This window comes from Pipra filicauda, unplaced genomic scaffold (assembly GCF_003945595.2).
Source record: "Pipra filicauda isolate LSUMZ 115617 unplaced genomic scaffold, ASM394559v2 scaffold474_size475410_pilon, whole genome shotgun sequence".
Classification (NCBI taxonomy): Eukaryota; Metazoa; Chordata; class Aves; order Passeriformes; family Pipridae; genus Pipra; species Pipra filicauda.
Genome location: NW_024104614.1, coordinates 333,726 through 352,879, shown reverse-complemented (window position 1 = coordinate 352,879; position 19,154 = coordinate 333,726). Strand labels below are relative to the sequence as shown.

Below are 19,154 nucleotides of genomic sequence, written 5' to 3'. Positions count from 1 at the left end.
TAACTGAGCTCTGAGTGCGGCAGGAGGGACGTGACAGCCCCTCTGTTTGCTGAGGTCGTGACGAACCGTCCTGTAACTCCAGACAAGATGCAGAACCCCAGGCAGAGAGAGGCATTTCTCAATTTAACAAATATGAATAATTAGGAGAGAGTGCCAAAAATCCCACTGAATTTATTTCAGCTGCACTTTAAAAAAACCAGTTTTGAGCTAAAAGAATTTTTCATAACGATCGCAGCTATTACGCAGTTATCTCAGCGGGAGAACTGGTTTGAGAACACTCAGGAAATTAAAAATATATATAATGTTTTCGAAAGAGTCCTTGCATCCCCTGTTGTTTCAAGAAAATATAGGAGATCAGTCATGGCAAAATTAACTCAACAAATCTGCATGTTAAAGATGAGATAAATAGAAGATAATTATGGGCTCATCTGGCTTTGGGGTGTTGAGTGTTCAGATAATTCCCCAGCTGTGAAACCACCAAATTTGCAGACCCTCGAGGGGTACTGGCATATACTGGGAACAGGATTCAGCTACTGGGAAGTCTGACACCCTCCCCCCTCCAGTGATAACCACAACAATATTCAGCTAAGAGAAAAGCCCCAACCTGAGCATGGCCAGCAAGGCCAGCACCTCACATCTCAAGCTTCTTGTTAGACAAAGGGGCAGAAAACGTTCAGTTCACCTCCCTGGCAGGACTCAAGGCCAGAGGGGCACATTCAAAAAAACAAAATCAGGAATTTTAGGAACTGAGGGCCCGCGTTGCTACCCAGGAAACCCAGTTCTCACCCAGTCCTGCAGGGCAGGATTCAATAATGGGCTTTTTATCCAATAAGGGGAGCTGGAGCACAGGGACAATATATTGAACTGAGAAGTGAAACCAGGAGCAAAATTAAAGTAATAAAAAAGCTCTCAAGAGAATAAACGAAGGATGGGGATGAGTGACCACCCTGGATGGTGGGTGCTATGTGGGGCTGGTACCAGCCTTTCCCAGGTGGAGCAAGCAGCAAAGTCGGGCCAGGGGCTGGAGCAAACCCTGGGACTTGCCTTGGTCAGGAGAGCGAGGAGCCCATAAATCCTGGCTCCATGTCCCTGGGCACCCACCTTCCACAGGGTCTGTGGGTTCATCCCTGGTGCTGCCCATGTTCCTGGACCTTTCCTGACCCTTCTCCCTGGGGATGGGCACAGAGGAGCCACCGGTGATGGGAAGAAGCCCCAGCCACTGCAACAGTCCCGGTATGGAAACACCATTCCCTCCTCCCGGCACAGCGGGGCTGCAGGGGATGCTCAGAACCATGGCTGGGAGCAGCGGCGGGAGGAAGAGGCGAGGAGGAGAATCCTGGCTTAATTTTATTCCGAGTTCAGGTTTCAACCCAGATGCCTCGAGATCTAATTCCGAATAAATAATTGTACTGAGTAACCCAGGTCCCCCGGTGATTAACTAAACACACTGAGGCTCGCCGAAATTGAATTAGTGGTGTGCACTCAGCCGTTATTACCCTCCCCACGTCATGAATATTAATGAGGGGTTATTAAGAAATGTAAATGATGCCTCAGGGGGTTGGGAGCACAGGGGGTGCAGGGCCGTGCGGGCTGATATGACAAACCATTAGGAAAACAGCCTGATTGAAGCCACTTTTTAATTATGTCAGATCCCGCTCTTTGGCGGGTGCAGCCGCGTTTCCGGATGCTTTCGTCTTTATTAAAATGAGAAAAAGGGAACAAGGCAGAGCTGGAATGGGAAATGAGCCTTCGCAGGGGGGAAGATGCAGCAGCCTGGCACGTGGGGACAACCGGGCCCTGCACCCCACGGGGTCCCCACCTGGCTCAGTTCCCGGATGGGACACCCCTGTGCTGCTAGCACGGAGAGAGGGACACCAGCACCTGCAGGGCACCTGCACCCCGGCCTCAGACCCCCACAGCCCCCAGCTCCCCCACCGTGGCCCCTCTGCCTGCAGCCCTTTCCCTCAGTTCAGCCTCACTGGGCAGCGGAGCGACTGCCACAGGCTCATGCATTTTAACAGGCTCTCACAGGGCTCCCCGCGCCGGAATGGGAGCTGACAGGGCCAGCTGAGTTAATCAGAGTGGATAATGGAGGGAAAGAGAGAAATCTCAACCCAAATTGCTGCAGAAATCATGAGCTGGGACTCAAAACCGTTGAATTAAACTGGGCTGAAGCTTGAAGGGGAAGGCAGTGGTTCTCCCAGCCCAGTGTCCCACCAAAGAGGGAAGGGAGAACAGCCACAGAGCCCCTGTTCTCCCGCAGGAGGGGATCTTGGAGGGATGCTGGTGCCAGGACATGCATCTCAGTCTGACCAGCACTGCAGCATCAGTGATTCATTTGTAAAACAAAGCAGGCCAGAGGCTGTTCTTCAGAGAGGAACATCAGATCAGATGCTTTGTTGTGGTGACAAGTACAGCACCAGTCCGGTCCTGGTCCTGCTGTGGCTGCCATCCTGCCCTGCCAACACGTGGTCCCCCTCCACAGCATCTCTGCACATCCACCACAAGCACCAAACCCAGCACCCGGCTGCCAGGACAGGGCTGAGCCACAGGCAGGGGAAAACCAGGCATCTGATGGAGTCCAGGCCCATCCCTGCAGCCCGCCAACATCACCATGGTGTCACTGCAGGCAGATGGAACAGTCTGGGATGGGCACGCACACGGAGTTCGTTGGGATTCAGGTCTCTCCACCCTGATAGCTTCATAATGCCAGGCTGCTGCTTAATTGCACCCGTAAGTGTGGAATTACTGAAGGGTAAAATGCAAATGGTGTAACCTTTCCTGAGCTTACCCAGCACTGCTGTGCCAACTCTGTGCCAAAGGGAGCTGCCTGCATCCCTTCTCTCTTCCTAATTGCTCACAGAGCTGCTGGGAGGTACCCTCGTCAGGCCCCAGGAGGGAGAGGACAGGCCCTTTGCTGGGGTCACATGCTAGTTCCCACCCTGAAAGCCTGCCACAGTTCCTGCCCAGGGTCCCTGCATGCTTGTTCCCGGGTGACAAGGCAGAGCACTGGCTGAGCCTGCAGCATGGCAGGGGCCGGAGAGCGCTGGTGCTGGCAGGAGAAACCAGCTGTGGCATTATGGTTAATGAGATTTTCATAAACTTGCGGATCATTTGGTGGGTGGGGTGGGGACTGACACGGGTAATTAAAGGTTGTTGACCTGTGAAATCAAGCTGTAAAGAGGCTGGGCACAGAGCAGAGGGTGGGCAGAGGGAGAGGGTGGCTGTGGTCAGGCTCTCCCTGCTCCCCACCCGTGCCAGTGCCACTCGCTGTCCCCCAAGTACAGCTGAAGCCTGAGTGCTGGAGGAGCACCTTATTTATGGCTCTGCTTCGCCGAGTTAAACTCCACAACGTGTGACAATCAAAATTAAAGATTTCTCCAGAAAGGCAGCCTGGGGGAAATCACGGCTGCGGCCGGCAGAGATTTCCCAATGGTGACTTTTAAATTAAAGGGGAAAAAAATTTCTTTGATTTGGCGGCATGCATGGGATGCAGCTCACTGGGCACATTATTATCCAGCTCAGCAAATGCTTCCAGAATTCTCTTGCGCTCCAAATTACCAATCTCTCTGCCAGGCTGCACATCCCCACCTGTGCTGGCATCAACCGGCACTGGGGTCCTGAGTCACAGCCAGAAGCAGGCTGTGCCCCGCTGCCCCAGAGCTGAGCCCTGGCAGGTGCCCCCACACACACACAGCCGGGTTTTTCTGCCCGACCCAGAGCAGTTGTTGCACGTCTCCAGCGTAAGAGCTGCCCGAGGCCTTGGGGACTGGTGTCACGGGGGGTGCAGGCAGCCCCAGCCCTGCCTGCCCTGGCACAGCTCTTCCCCTCCCTCTCCCCCCGCCCCTTCACGATGAAGCAATGAAATTATTTTTCTACTTGAGTAGTTTTCAATTTAGATTAAGAAAAATCTGCGCTCTGTTAGCGCCGCTGCAGTAAATCACGCGCGGGCGGCGCGGCCGCAGCCCCATCGCTTATCGCCTGCAAACCTTTTTTCACATTGACAGGCCCCGAGTGTGACATTGAGCGGGGCAGCAGCAGCCTGGCGGGGACACCACACAGGGAGGGGGTGCCTGGAAGCACCCTTAGGGCATTGCAGGCAGCGCCCAGGGCAGGTGGGCATCTTGGGAAGGATCAGGCTTGCTGCCATGCCACCCAATCCCTGCCAGTCCCAACGCGGCTTGACAACCACACCAAGTGCCTGCTGCCAGCACCTCTCGGTGCTCCAGCATTCAACTAAGCTCTTGCTCCCGCCTCTCACCACTGGTGACACGGTGGCACCCAACACAGCTGGATGGTGCCCATTGCCACCTGCACTGCGGTCATGCCAGGAGCGGATCCCCATTCTCACACTCATCTTGGCACTGCCACCTTCCTTGTGCCAGCACCATCAAAAGGAGCATTTGACAGAAAACAAACCTTTTTTTTTTTTTTCCCTCTCTGGTTCTTGCAGCTCGTTTATCGCTGGCGCGGGGCAGGCGGAGCTGTCAGCGCCTGAACCTCACTCATCCGTTTAACCTTGGGGGAAGAAACACATTTGTGCCGGATAACGTGCATCAGATGGTGGCACCAGGAGCGCCTGTAGCTGCTGTGCCTGATGGATGGGCTACAGGGGCCTCGCCTGACCTGTGCTTGTATGTTATCTGCATTGCTGCGGGAGGCTTTTCATCACACCGACAGCTCCGGCGGCACCAGCCTGGCAGGAGAGTCTCATCTCACCAGGAATGGCTGTGGGCACCGCAGCCAGAGGGGTCCGGCCCCATGGCTGTGCTGGCACCGTGGCACCAGAGGCAGCAAGGAGGAGGAGACATCCAGGGAGGGGTGTCAGGTTGTGCCAGTACCTGGCTGCAGTGGGGCTGAAAGGAGAGAGAGAGCAGAGCTGGTGCCAGCCGTGCCGAGGGGACAGAGGATGCCCACACTGCTGGCACTGCCAACCAGACTGGCTGAAGGAAGAGGACAAGCTGCTGTACTTGTCCTTTGGGTGACATTTTGCCAACGAGGGGTCCTGTGACAGTGACGGAGAGGGCACGGCGCTGGGCAGCCCAGAGCCCCGGTGACGGATGAGCGCTGCCAAGTGCCGACACAAAAGCCATTTGGTGTAGGGAAATGATAGATGCTAACACTAATTTTAAGCACAGGCAGCCGAATTCCTCCAGACAGTCTCGGCACTCAGGATTTAGGGCACAGCTGCTGGGTTCAGATAAGGTGTGAAATCAGCCCAGTGTGCAGGGTGTTACTTGGTAATGAACGGCCGGTGATGGATGGGGGTGGCTCAGCGCTATAACCTCCGCATTTGGAGCCTTTCAAATCTCTTGCCATCAATCCCAGAACCTGCCAGGCACCAGGAGGAGGAGGTGGGAGCTGGCAGTGGGTGCATGCTGTGCCAGGAGGGCACCACAGCTTGGGCTCCCCCCGCACCACCAGCCCCATCACAGGCTGGCAGGAGCACCGGAGGGGTCTGGGGACAGATCCTGCCCGAGCTGGGGCAGTTACAGGTGGTTTCTCTGGTGCCACCAGCAGTGTAACCCCACACATCACCTCTCCTCCCTCTCACTATGGAGCATCACTGGCTGCTCCCGTGTGCCAGCAGCAATCTGGTGAGGAAGTGGATGGTGAGGCATCCTGCCCTCCACGGGGTGCTCACCCAGCACTGCCACAGCGAGCAGGCTCAGACCCACGTGGGCAGCACAGGGATGTGGCACCAGCCCAAAATATTTATGGTGAAAGCGATGCTGGAAATGGCAAGTGCTGTGCTTGTCTGTAGCATTTAATCTTTCCTCTGACCTTATAAAAAAAAATCTATTTGTGTTGAGATTTTAAATTCACTTCTTAAATCACCCACTACAGGCTTCACACTGTATTAATTCCCCCTCAAGCAAATGAGTTTGTTGTTTGTTCTTTTCCAGTACCGCCAAAGCCAGAGCACCAGAAGGATGGACACTGTGCCCCCCGCAGATGTGCCACTCCAGCCCGTACTCCATCCCCCTGCACACCCCCATGTGCAATGTCACCCTGTGCACACACTCACCCCTCACATACAGCACCTTTGAAGGGATCCCATCTCCTCTGGCTCAGGATCCTCAGCCAGATCTGAGCAGGATCCTCAGCGCTGCCACCTCCCTGGAGAAGGAAAAGGAAGAATCAGAGGTGGGGATGAAGGCCAGAGGCTGCCGGGCGGCAGCAGTGGGCTCACCTGGGCTCATGCACATGCCGGCCTCTGGCTGCCCCCACCCAGCACTCCTGCAGCCCCTCAGGCCCGGTCCCTCCTGCTTTGTGGGTCAGAGGTTGCTCAGTGCCAGGAAACATGTGGCACTGCTGAAGCTGGAGCAGAGCTTCCAGAGGAGCTCACCAGCACAAGGACATCAGTGCAGAGGCACTGGTGCCAGGGTGAGACACGGGCAGCCCTAGTACTGAGCAAATCACTGGGAATGCAAACCAGGCACACCTGGGAAAATGCATTAAAGAATTACTGCTGATGAGGGTCAGAGGGCGTTTCCTGCTCATGCACTGTGCCTGGTCCCTCTCCTCCTTGGATCTAAGGGGAGGGGTTATGGGGTTTATCAGTCGCTGGTGATCCGTGCAATGGGCGTGAGCAGGGTGAGCAGCCAACCCACCGCTGATTTATTGCCCTGGAAACGCTTAATTTAGGCAATGTATTTAAAGGAACTAATTAGAATTGTATTAATATTTATGGCCCGTATGGAGAAGCTGATAGCTGCTATTGGAGGATATTAGCTGTTATCTTACACTGGGCAGGACCGTGGCATTTGGAGGCAACTTTAATTGTGGTGAGAGCAGCCAAGGTCTCACCAGCAGCCGGCGACAGAAGCCCGCCCGTCACTGCAAGGCCAAACCATGCTGGAATGCATTACCCTGCCCACAGGGGCTCCCTCCTCCCCGAGCAGCAAAGCATCCCTCCAGGCATCCCTCCTACAGGGATGGGAACCCCTGCTCTCCCAACCCTCTGGAGCATGGTCTCTGCGCTGGACACAACGCTCCCAACCCTGCTGCTGCCAGTGCTCCCATCCCTCCGGCCTGGAGCAGGGGGCCCTGGCAGTCCCTGGCTCATCCATAACCAGCTCCCTGCCCGAGCCCGACCTCTCACTATAGCAAAGTTCACATCAATTTTCCTTCCCCTCATTTGTCTGTAAACCATGAAGAAAAATCACCGCCGTCTGCCCACATCAGGCCGCCGCCGTGATGTATGGCTGTAATAAAAACCCCATTTTGGGAGGCCGCCTTGCCGCGCCGCCAGCCAGGCGCCGTGCGTGGCCGTGCCACCAGCCGGGCACCGGGCGTGACACAGAGCTGTGAGCAGCCAGCACCATCCCAGCCCGGGCCCTTGTGCTTCATCTCAGCCTCACCGTGGTGGTCACAACCCCACCAGCTCTGGGGACGGGGTGCTGGGGAAGGGGTGCCACCCCCTGCCTCCCCCACACGGATGTGTGTTGTGGAATGCAAGAGCAGGGACGCCTTCCAGTACAACCATCAGGTTGCTCCAAGCCCCATTCAACCTGGCCTTGAACGCTGCCAGGGATGGGGCAGCCACAGCTTCTCTGGACAGCCTGTTCCAGTTCCTCACTGTCCTCGAAGGGCAGAATTCCTTCCTAATCTCTAATCTAACCCAGCCCTATCTTAGTTTGAAGCCATTCCCTCCTTGTCCTGGCCCCCCAGGCCCTTGTCTGAAGTCCCTCTCCAGCTCTCTTGGAGCCCCTTTAGGCGCTGGAAGGGGCTCTAAGGTCTCCCCGGAGCCTCCTCTTCCCCAGGCTGAACATCTCCAGCTCTCCCAGCCTGGTTCTAGAGCAGAGGTGCTCGAGCCCTCGGAGCATCTCCGTGGCCTCCTCTGGATCCGCTCCAAAAGCTCCACATCCTTCTTACGCTGGGTCTCCACCGGGGTCCCGGCCCGGCCGGTGCCTTATCCGGGGACGGGAACGGGGCCCTGCTGCCGGAGCCCGGCCCCGCTCCCGGCCCTGCTCCCGGTCCGCTCCGGCGGAACAACAGCCTCCTCTGCCGGCCGCCGCCCGGGATCGGCGCCGGGGCCGGGACGGGACCGGCCCCCGGAGCGGAGACACGGCGGGAGGGGACGGGATGTGTCGCCAGCGGCACCGGCGGGGACGGGCTGCGGGAGGGAGGGGGCTACGAGTGGGGAGGGGGCTGCTCAGGCCAGGGGGTCCATTCCTCACATCCCCGTGGCAGAAGGGCACACCAGGCTCACACCGCCATGTGCCGCAGGACTGGCACACGCCATCATTGATGCCACTCCACACCGTGACACACATCAGTCACACAGCAGCCGGACGACAAAGAGCACGAGACCGAAACCCTACAGATACCAGAATCGCCAGCACCAGCTGAAGGGCCAGGGCTGCTCGGGAGAAGCTGGTGACCCTCACATCGTCACCACGGCACTGCAGCACACGTCACATCGGGGCAAAGGTGTCACCCAAAGAAACCCCATGCACGTGATCAAGCTGCTCTCAAAGCCCCTAATTCCTGCTCATGGTTCCCTTTGCTTCAGACCCAGAGTTCTGGCAGCAACAAGTGCATTCGGCTGGGATGACGCACACAGGAATTTCCAAGGGGGGGAATACGGTTGTTGAGCTGTAAAACCCTGGATGAGGCCACAGAGGTCACGTTGGCCCCAGCACAGATGCCTGTGTCCAGGCTGGCCTTGTCACAACCCCCTAGGCAGGGAGAGTCCCTGGTGCCCCTCAGCATACCAGGACCCCGACCGAGGCTGTTCTCCGACTCCAGCTCCAGCACAGGACGAGTCTCTTCACCAGCCCTCAAAAACCCTGGTCCTTCCCCTCTCCACCCACATGAGCCCTGGCTGCCCACTGTGCCTTGCTGCAGCCCCACCAGTCCCCTGCTGTCCCCCCTAAGCCAAGCTGCCTCTGCCCAACCTGCCAGCAGCACCTGCAGGTGCCCTTTGCTGTTTGGCAAGGCACAGAAAGATGTGCCAGCATGGCCACAGTTCAACAGTGAGAGGAGCATGGAGCAGCCCCTGGGCTGTGCCACTGCCTGCATGGGATGGGGTGCAGGAAGCAAAGGTCATGCTTGGCAGGGTCTCAGGGCACAGCAGTGGCATCACCATGGGGTCCCTGTGAGCAGGGAGTGCACCTCACCCTCGACACGGTCACCCTTCACACTCTCAGCTGTGCTGGGCTCCCTGTGACCTCCCTGCACCACTGACCTTGGGCATCCCAGGGTCGCCTCCCACCAGTCCTAGGGCAAAGTGAGGTGAGAGACAGCCCCGGTGCTGACCCCTCCACAGCACCCGTCTGCTGGGACACATCTGCAGCCAGCGACGTGCCGGCACCCAGCCACCGGCCTGTCCCCACGGAGGAATGGTGCTCGGTGAAGGGCAATGGGTGTGCCCAGCACATTGTGGAGGCTTCCCACGCTCTGCTCCCCCTGAGGCCATGCTCGCCTGCGGGGACCCAGCCAGCTGTCCCCTGCGGCTCCACAGGCAGACATGGCAGGATGCGGGCACCAGGCTGGGACTGGGACAGGCAAGCACCAGGTCCCCAGGATGGGCACAGCCATGGACAGGCCCCCAGGTGCTCTGTGCCAGAACGCCCCCCTGGCACACTGCCAGGACAGCAGCCTCCAGAGAACATCCTCCTGACCAGTCCTCCCCCATGGGTTCCCATCCCACAAACCCATCTAATCACTCATCACACCTGGGCAGTTCTGGGCTCCCTGTGGCTATGGGGTGACCCCAGCCCATGGCCACATCTCCCTCTCCCCATGGGGGTACTGAGGGTGCTGTCCTCCCACCGGCTGTAGCCTGGTTGCCAGGGCTGGACAGGGCCAGGTAAATCATTTCTCAGGCAGGAACGTCGCGTGGCCGTCACCGCCTCGGGCACAGCTGTGACACGCAGCGTCAGAGAGTTTCGGCACACGCAGGTTGTGCGTGGCCCCTCCCCGGTCCCATGCGGATATAAACCCCCACCAACCTGTGCTGCCCATCCGTACCTGTGGCACCGCCATGAAGACCGTGGTCGTTTTGCTCGTGGGCATCCTGGCCCTGTGTGCCCATCTCCAGGCGGCTCCTACTGGGGGCGAAGGTGAGTGCTGGGCGTCTCGGGGTGGCCGCTCCCACTGGTTCCGGGAGCGCTGCAGGGCTGGCTGGGGCCAGGGTGCCAGTGAAATGAGCAGGTAGGAGCACTCCCATCAGCACAGAGCCAGGCACTTCCCCAGCTCCAGAGCACCCACGCACCACTGAGGCTGCGGCCATGCCTCGGAGCAGGGTCGCCGAGGTCTGCGCCGTGTGGGCAGCGTGGGCAATGGGGGGTTCAGTGGTGGTAGGATGTGCCAGTGTGGTGGGAGCCCTCGGCTGCTAGCAGATGCACAGCTGGACCCGAGGGGCCAGATCCCCCATGTGCCAGCCCATGCCCGTGGTGTGGGGACCCTACACTGCTAGCTGAGGGGCCCAGCGTCTCCAGAGGATGGCGTGTCCCTCTCTATCCCTGTACTTGCTGCCCCTGCTCTGTGCCAGCAGTGGGAAGCTGGGTCCCTGCTCAGGTGCCCCTTTTAATCATTGACTGCATTCCCTCAGCAGTCAGGAGACGTGACTCCGGCACCTTCCCTGCTGCCATGCAGGAGTCACAGTCACGTGCGAGGCTTGGGCGCAGCCAGCATGACCAGGGTTAGCAGTAGTGGGCACAGCTCCCCAGGGATGTGGTAGGGAAGAGCCTCTGGGGTCATGCTCAGGTCTGCTGAGACCATGTTCTCAGCCAGGATCCTCCCCTCGCCATGGGGACAGTAGCCCACAGCCATGCTGGCAGACCCCTGCGTTCCCAAAGCTGCCCTCAGCCTGTTCTGAGGAAGCACCTGGTAGAGCCAGGGTGGGGACGGCAATATACCGAATGCCACACGCTGGGGACAGGAGCCAAAGCATTCCTGTCTCCCGGAAGGTGATGCTGACTGCGTGGGCTGGAGCCACTGGCCCTGTCACCAGCATGCTCACTCCAGCTGCTCTGGCTGGCTGGGGGCAGCCCCAGCTGGATCATCCCCTCAGCAGCCAGCCAGGCACCCTGGGACTGAGGTGCAACCATGGGCAAACCCACTGGCACCCACGCTGCTCCCCACAGCTCTCATCTTCCTCTGTGGTTTCCCTCTCATCTCCTGCCATGAGCCCATTTCTGGACTCCTGTCTGCTCCTGTCCAGCTGGTCTGCTGCAGCCCCACTGCTGGCATCCACCCTCACAGTGCCAGCTGCTCACTGCCAGCACCAAGGTCACCCCACGCTGAGGTCACCCTGCACTGTGGCAAAGCCGTCACAGGGTCAGACCAGGGCAATGACCCTCAAGGACAACACTGGCATGGGAACTGCAGCTCAGCCATGGCGGGACACCAGGGCAGCCCCTCCCTGACAGTGGGGACAGTGACCCTGGGTGTGCAGTGTGGGAATGGCAGCAGTGCTGCTGCTCCAGGGAAGCTGCTGCTGGGTCCAGGTGGGGTCTGTTCCTGCATACCATCATGCAAGGACAGAGCTTCCATTCTGGCGGGCAGCGCTCCCACCTGCCAGCCATTACCACCCCTATCCCACCCCACCACCACGGCATCGTGTCCCAGCCCTGGTGCTAGGGCCACTGGGCTGCAACAGAGTTGCCTTGATTCGTGGCATCCCAAAGTCAGCCCAGCCCAGCTCCCTAAACAGTGTTACCACTGGGACCCAGAGTGGGAGCATCCCAGTCAGCCTGAGCATGGCCAGGTCCTGGCAGCTGCCTGGCAGGTCCCCATCCTGGAGGGCACAGGGACAAAGACTGCCCTGCTGATCTCCTTGCTGCTCCAGGCCTCTGCCTATCCCCCCGTGTTGCTCCCGCTGTGGTGACACGCGGCACAGTGGTGGGGCAGGAGGCTGAGCCATCTGTGCCGGCTCCTGTTCCTGCATAAACACCCAGGCAGGGAGGGGACCACAGGCAAAGGCAAACAGTTACTGATTTACTGCCACGCCACTGTGCCACATTGTTGACTGTGGGGTTAAATTACCTGGAGACGGACCCCGCCAGAGCAGACACCAGCTCGTGACTCAGGCAGGGATCATGTCCCAGCCCCAGGCACCCCTGGCCCATGCAGGTTTGCAGGATGCTCCAACTCGGAGCTGGGGCTGCCTCTACAGACTCTGCCAGCAGCAAGGGCACATCACCAGGGACAGGGCAGGTCTCACCCTCCTACAGGAGGCTGTGGAGGAGATGGGCACTGGCAGAGTTGGCAAACTCTGAGGTGAGCAGGGCAGCCACGTTGGGTGGGCGAGCTGGGCCTGACCAAACCAGCCCTGGCTCGACACTGGCAGGCACCGTGAAGTGTCCTGGCCCACCAGACATGCTCTGGTCAGGGTATCCTGGACACACCGAGGGGTTCCGGGGTTGTACAGTCCCAGCACCAAGTCCTGGAGCACTGGGTGCATTTGCCAATGGTTCATTCCCCACCAGCCACTTGCCCATCTGGTGCTGCCAGACAGTCTGTCCGTATCCCTGGGGCTGTGGGAGACTGCAAGGATGATGGGGGCCACGGGATGAGGTGGCAGCCGGGCAGAGCTCCCATGGCTGCTCTGGGGAAGTGCAGGGGAGCCCTGGGTTGGGCGTCTGCCCAAGGCACAGACAGCCTGGAGGGCCCTTCAGTTGAGGACCCAGAGCAGGAGGAGAACAGCATCTGGAACAGGAGCAGGAATTGGGTGAGCAGCAGCAGAGCCAATCTGCAGCCCTGTCTGCACCATCAGTTCCTCCCGGCCTCTGGACACTGGTGACCCAGGCCAGGGGCTCCATTCAAGCTCATGACTGTGGCCAGGGCGGCACAGGGTGAGTCCAAGTAGGGACAGGTCGTGCCCTGTCCCTGGTGCACCCAGGCCTGCTACGCTGCCCGCAAGCAGTACCACTGCATCCCCATGGCCGATCCCTGTGTGGGGCCATAGCAGCCCAGCACTTCAGTGGGATCAGTCTGGAGCTGTCTGGGGTCCAGCGTGCAGGGGCTGCAGCCGGTGGTGGTTGGCTGCCATTCCTGCCGGGCGAGTTCTCAGCATGGCCGCCCGGTCTCCTCGAGGCTCCCCCTCCCTGGTCGGCAGCCAGGAGCGGCAGATACCTGATACTCGGGTTGTGCAAGCGCGAAGGGGGAGCCTGGCCCTGCCCGGCCCTTGGGAACCACCCGGAAGGCCGAGCCCGCCAGCCCCACCTGGAGAGGAGCTTAAAGGCCGGCCGGGCGGCCGCAGCGCAGCCGGTTCCTGCACCATGCCCACGGCCCGCAGCGTCCTCATCTTGGCGGGGCTCCTGGCTCTCTGGGCAGAGCTGCCGGCAGCATCCGCCCAGAATGTCACCAGTGAGTATGAGCGCACGGGCCCAGCACGGCTCGTCACAGCACGCCCGGCGAGCAGCCAGCATCCCTCTCTCCCAGCCCCAGGGCAGCTGCGGTGGGGGCCGGGGTGAGCACCAGCCCATGCCTGGTGCAGTTAGGCTCAGCAGCATCCCTGGACCCAACCCTGGGGCCGGTGGCAGCATGTCCTGCCACGGCACACAGCCCTCGCCCTGCCCGGGGCCAGCTGCCCCAGCGCGCGCCCACGCCCCCACCTTTGCCTTGCAGCAAAAGCCGGCGTGTGCCCGGACCCGGCGACGGATGCGGTGAACTGCACGGTGGGGTGCCAGTCCGATGGCGACTGCGAGAGCACCCTCAAGTGCTGCCCGGCGGCCTGCGGCAAGGCCTGCCAGAAGCCCGACGGTAACACTCTCCCCTGCTCCTGGCTGTGCTGCTCGGAGCACGACAGCCCATCCCAGCCCATCCCAGCCCATCCCAGCTGGCAGCACCGGTGCTCCAGGGTGCGGTGGTGGCCACGGGCCTGGGTGCCCGATGCGGGTCCGGCTGCAGCGGGGGGACCAGTGTCTGTGTGGGAGCCCGGCAGGCTCAGGGTGTGCTCCTGCTGGGCCACACTCTCCCCTTCCTCCTCTCAGCGATGCAGGGGCTGAGAGGATGATCCCGGATGACGCTGGGGACGGGGCACAGGGTGGGGGTCTGCGCCGCTCCCCGTCGCAGTGCTCGTTGACTGCTCAGCCTCGTGGGTGGCTGCCAGCCCAGGATGTGGGCGCTGTCCCGGCTCCAACCCTGCGCTGGGAAGTCTCCCAATAGCATCATCCCCATCCTTGCACTGGCCACAGCCCTGCAGCCGTCCAGCTGAGCACAGTTACCATGCCAGTCCTGATGGAGAGCAGCCTCTGGAAATGGGCTCAGGACTTGGGATCCACAGCTGCAGACATGTGGATGTGACCCGGAGGCTCCAGTACCTCCACGGCTGCCTGCAGGATAGCACTGGCCTGGCTGCAGTGGAGGGCAGCAGAGTGCAGAGCTGGAGTCCAGTGCCAATGGCAGGCGGTGGGACAGCGGAGCAGGGGCCCCACACTGCCAGGCACAGGTTGTCTGGGGGCACATGATCCCAGCCAAGGCCTGGGATGAACCCTCATGCCATGAACAAATGGCCAGGGCCAGGGCCATCCCTGGCAGCTGTGGGGAACAGCAGGGCCAAGGCCACCATCGGGTCTGCATGGCACACCTGTGTATCCTGTGCCAGCCATGCGTCCCTGAGCGAGACCACTGAGCACAGGGTCCACTGGGGACCACCGTGCCACACAGTCTCCCTGACACATCCCCGTCAAGTCCAGCTGGCTGGAGCACCAACCGGCAAAGCCAAGGAATGAGGGAAATGCCGGCAGCCATGGTGGTCCCTCCTCCATGGCAGGCAGGGGCCAGGGCCATGCCCACAGCTCCAGGAGCTGCAGGGTGGGCCCTGCCCCCCATGCCAGGACCAGCAGGTCTCAGCCATGTCCATTTGTCTTTCAGACAAGCCTGGCACCTGCCCACCCGTCAGCCCGGGCATCCCCATGCTGGGCGTCTGCACCAACCAGTGCAAGTCTGACGCCAACTGCTCCGGGAACCAGAAGTGTTGCAGGAATGGCTGCGGCAAGGTCTCCTGCGTGACGCCCATCCACTGAGGTCAGCTGGGTGCATGCCAGCCCCAGGGATCCCACCGCATCTGTGCACCCATCCTGCTCACAGTCTTTGCTCCTTTGCAGGCACAGCCACCTCCTGCCAGCCCAGCCACAGGGAAGCTGCTGCCCAACACCCATCCCGCTCACCCTGGCCGTGGCCCTGCATCATCCCCCTGGCTTGGAGTCTTCAGCCTCAGCTTCCTCCCCAGGGTCCCCTGCTCGGGGCATGCCACAGCCCCCTGCACTCTGTCCAATAAAGCAGCTTCTCCCTGCCACGCCGTGGCTGCCTCTCCATCCTGCACCATGGCCACCTTTCCCTGCCACTCCATGGCCACCATCTTTGGTTGCCTCTTTGTCCCGCGCTGGAGATGCCTGGAAGGGTTCCACACAAACACCAGCATCAACTGGCTCTGTTGTGTCTCCAGGGGTCCTCAGCCTGTGCCTTGCCTGAGGCTGTCCCATGGGCCCTTGGCCCTGGCTGACCTGGCACACTGGCTCCTCCACCTCTGCACAGCCCTGCTCAGAACGGGGCCATCAGGGTGCATCTGCGTCCCCTCAGAGCAGAGGTGCTCTCTGCTCCCCGCTCTGCAATGACCAGGAGACAAACAGGCTGCAGCGTGTGCCCTTACATGAGCATCACCCAAACCCTTCCTTGCCCCACGCAGTTGCCTACTGCAGAAGCCTAAAGGAGCTTTGGGCAGTGCAGCCCACGCACCTCTGCCACATGCCTGCCCCTCCCGACCTGTTCAGGGCTAAGCTTCTGCTCCTATCCTGCTCTTCCTGGCACCTCCAGCTCCTCATAGGGCTCCAAGGGCCCTGTCCCTTCTGGTCCTACCCTGTTCCCACTCCCAGCCCCTGGGAGCAGAGCAAGTGTCCCTCCTGCCTGGGAGGGGCCGGTACCCCCAGAGCACCCACCCTTAGCTGCCCCCTAGGGTTGAACAAGCCCTACACCCTGGCCAGCACTGCCCAATGCCCAGTGCTGGTTCCCCCTCTCCCTATGATGCAGGTGCAGGCTGGTGCACCCCAGCACAGCACCACAGCTCCACAGCAACTCTCCCTGCTCCATGTGTGCCAGGAGGGACCTGGTGGGCACTGAAGACTGGGGACAGGACACTGCCCCTATGTGCCAACCCTGCTCACAGTGGTGGGGCTCTGGGAGCTCTACTCGGCCCCCGGCCCAGCTGCTCACGGGTCACCGGTGACCTGGAAAGGGCTCTGTGGAGGATGTGTCAGCTGTGAGCCACAGGCCCAGCGCTGCCCCAGGAGACTCCCCCGAGCAGAATTGTTCATGCCTGGCACTCCCACAGTCCTGAAACCCTGCTGCCATGAGAAAGAGCAGGTTGGCTTGGCCAGCCCCCGCCCCAGAGAGTTTAAATCCCAGCCCATCACCCAGAAGCACAGCATTGATCACAGTGCGATGCTGGGCCAGCGCAGCATCCTCCTGGTGCTCCTGGCACTGCTCGCCCTGGCCCAGCAGCACAGCCGTGGGGACCAGGGCGCTGCTCCCACCTTCAGCACAGCCCCACAGGGACACTGGACCCCTACTGCCCCACCGGCCCCCCCCAAAGCTGGTGAGTGCCCAGCGGGGGCGAGTGGAGCCCCTTGGCCCCCTGGGCTGTACTGCCTCTCCGACCACAGCTGTCCCGGTGCCGAGAAGTGCTGCCAGAGTGGGCAGGTCTGGACCTGCCTCCTGCCCACCACAGGTACCCCTGCTCCCTCCGAGGGATGCCAGCACAGGGGCTGGGTGACGGGTGGGGTGTGGGTGGGGGCTGGTGCCTGTGTCAGTGCCCCTGGCATGAGCCCCAGTCCCTGGCACATGGCCACATGGAGCATCTCCCTCTGCAGAGAGCCCAGGCTACTGCCCCCACGCTGGCAGCGCCATCGGGCCGAGCTGTGGGGCGAGCTGCCACAGCGACACCGCTTGCCACTCCGGGGAGAAGTGCTGCACCCGCGGCTGCTGCACCCGCTGCGTGCACGCCGAGCCAGGTGAGGTGGCCTGGGGGTCCCCATGGCAGGCTGAGGATGCCTCGGGACAGACCCAGGGGTCCACAGCCCCCATCACACTGTAGGGGAGCTGTGGGCACTGTGGGGCCAGACTGGCTGCATGCTGAGCCTCAACCCTCCCTCCAGCCAAACCCGGGTTCTGCCCACGGAAGCGTGCCCAGAGGAGCGCTGCCGCCTGCCCCAACCGCTGCACCGATGACCGGGACTGCCCTGGGGACCACAAGTGCTGCTTCTCTGGCTGTGGGCTAGCCTGTGCCCCTCCAGACACAGGTACAGCTCCGCCAGCCCTCCCTGATCCCCGTGTCCAGCCCACCACTGCGCTGGGGGTAGCACAGCTCTCCCTCCCCTGTGGAGCCCGGCGTGTGCCAGGCCGTGCTGCCGGACAAGCCGCAGCGGCTGTGCCCAGCCGAGTGTGGAGCTGGTGGCAGCCCTCCAGGCCCCAGGGAGCGTGTGCCACCGGCTGTGGCTCCCGCTGCCACACACCTGCCCTGGCCCCAGCCCAGGCTCTCCTGAGCCCCTGGGCAAGAGCTGGCCCTCAGGATCCCTGCACGCAGCTCCTCTATCATGGGGGGGTGATGGTCCCAAACGTGCACAGGGCTGAACCCCCTCCTGCACCCACCTCCTGCACCCTCCTCAGACTGCCTGCTGGTGGGACCACAGCCAGGGTTGTCCCTCACCACTCCACTTATAGCTGGCATCCCATATTGGGCTGTGACTGGTCTCACTGGGTCAGACTGGTGTGGGTGTGAGGCTGGCAACTGAGAGCAGCACAGGGCTCTGCAAAGGAGGATGGAGAGGAAAACAGGATGGAGACCAAGGCTGTGCCAGGAGCAGGGCTGAGGAGCACAGAATCCCAGCACATCCACAGTCCCCGCTGTCACCAGGGAGCCACCATGCCTCGGCGAAGCCTGGCACATGCCCCATGGTGCTGCGGGGCTCCCTGGGTCCCTGCCTGGAGCTGTGTGACACAGACGGTGACTGCCTTGGGGATGACAAGTGCTGCACCACCGGCTGTGGACATGTCTGCAAACCACCCACCAAGGGTAAGCCGTTGGCCAAGACCCCTGTGCCGCCTCCACACCCTGTTACCGTGGCCCTCCCTAGGGGGCAATGGGAGGGTGAGGACTGAGCTGGTGTATGATGGGGGAGGAACTGGGTGAGGAGCTCACCCCTGCAGGCAGGGCAGCTCCCCCATGCTGGAGGGGTGCCCTGAACCTCTCACCCTTCCCTCTCTCATATGTGCCAGTGTGGCCAGGGCTCTGTCCCCCTGCAGTGGATGGTAACCAGGCAGACAAGTGCCTCCTCCTGTGCCTGCAGGACAAGGATTGTCCCACCAGCCAGAAGTGCTGCCAGCAGGGCTGCAGCCGGGTCTGTGTCCCCCCGCTGTGGGGTACGTTCACCCCCAGCCTGCTGCCCCCCGGGTCCAGCCTGGAGGGGACTAAGGGGGGCCCAGCGTGGGAGCACCCCAGGACCCCCATCCCTCAGAGAAGGAGCACCCATCTTCTCTGACCCCCTCACCTGTCTCCTCCAGGCACAGCCTAGCCCTGGCCAGGAAGAGCTGCACAGGAGCTGCCTTTTTGGGGTCACCCTACACCCCACTGCCATTGCACCACTGGCATGAGCAGAGGTGTTGCTGCCCCCGCGCCTGTCCCTGTGCTGGACCCTCTGCACCGCTGGCAGGATGGCACCAGCATTGAGTGATGGCTCTGGTTGGGGTAACTGGTACCCCCAGCTGCTCCCAGCTGTGCCATCAAGGGCTGCACAACACCCATACCACCCCACAGCCAAGGCTCCTGGCAGCCCGGCACAAGGCAATCCCCTTTGGCCTCAGCTGCTCCACAGCACCGAGACAGAATAAACCATCCCATGGCCACCTCTGCTCTGGGTGACCATCCCTGTTTCCCTCTCTGGTTCCCAGAGGCGCCGGCAGCCTGGGCTGTGTGCAGGCAGGCGCCAGGCAGCCATCCCTGCAGGCAGACACTGCCCCGGGGCAGGGAGAGGGTCCCAGTTCCACACGGGCGACCTCCAGCCATCATCACCCCATGGTGACCATCCTGCAGGGCCCGGGGGCTGCTCCATGTTCCCTCAGCAGCCAGGGACAGGAGAACCAGTTCCCTCGGATTCCTTGCACCAAGGAATGGCTCATTTGCATCCCGAAGTGTGAAAACCTGG

General features: G+C 61.3%; 1 protein-coding gene across 1 annotated transcript; it reads left to right on the top strand.

The window, feature by feature from the left end:
* The first annotated feature begins 12,064 nt into the window (after positions 1–12,064).
* Positions 12,065–15,272, top strand: LOC114001078 (WAP four-disulfide core domain protein 2). Its single transcript, XM_027745949.2, has 4 exons — positions 12,065–13,320; positions 13,582–13,716; positions 14,830–14,982; positions 15,063–15,272. The coding sequence occupies exons 1-3, from the start codon at positions 13,026–13,028 to the stop codon at positions 14,979–14,981; spliced, it is 582 nt and encodes a 193-aa protein (XP_027601750.1). The 5' UTR covers positions 12,065–13,025; the 3' UTR covers position 14,982; positions 15,063–15,272.
* The last annotated feature ends 3,882 nt before the right edge of the window (positions 15,273–19,154 follow it).

Coding starts and splice junctions, on each gene's coding strand:
- LOC114001078 (XM_027745949.2), top strand. CDS start 13,026: ATGGCCGCCCGGTCTCCTCGAGGCTCCCCCTCCCTGGTCGGCAGCCAG. Junction 13,321..13,581: donor ATCCGCCCAGAATGTCACCA/GTGAGTATGAGC, acceptor TTTGCCTTGCAG/CAAAAGCCGGCGTGTGCCCG. Junction 13,717..14,829: donor GGCCTGCCAGAAGCCCGACG/GTAACACTCTCC, acceptor TTTGTCTTTCAG/ACAAGCCTGGCACCTGCCCA.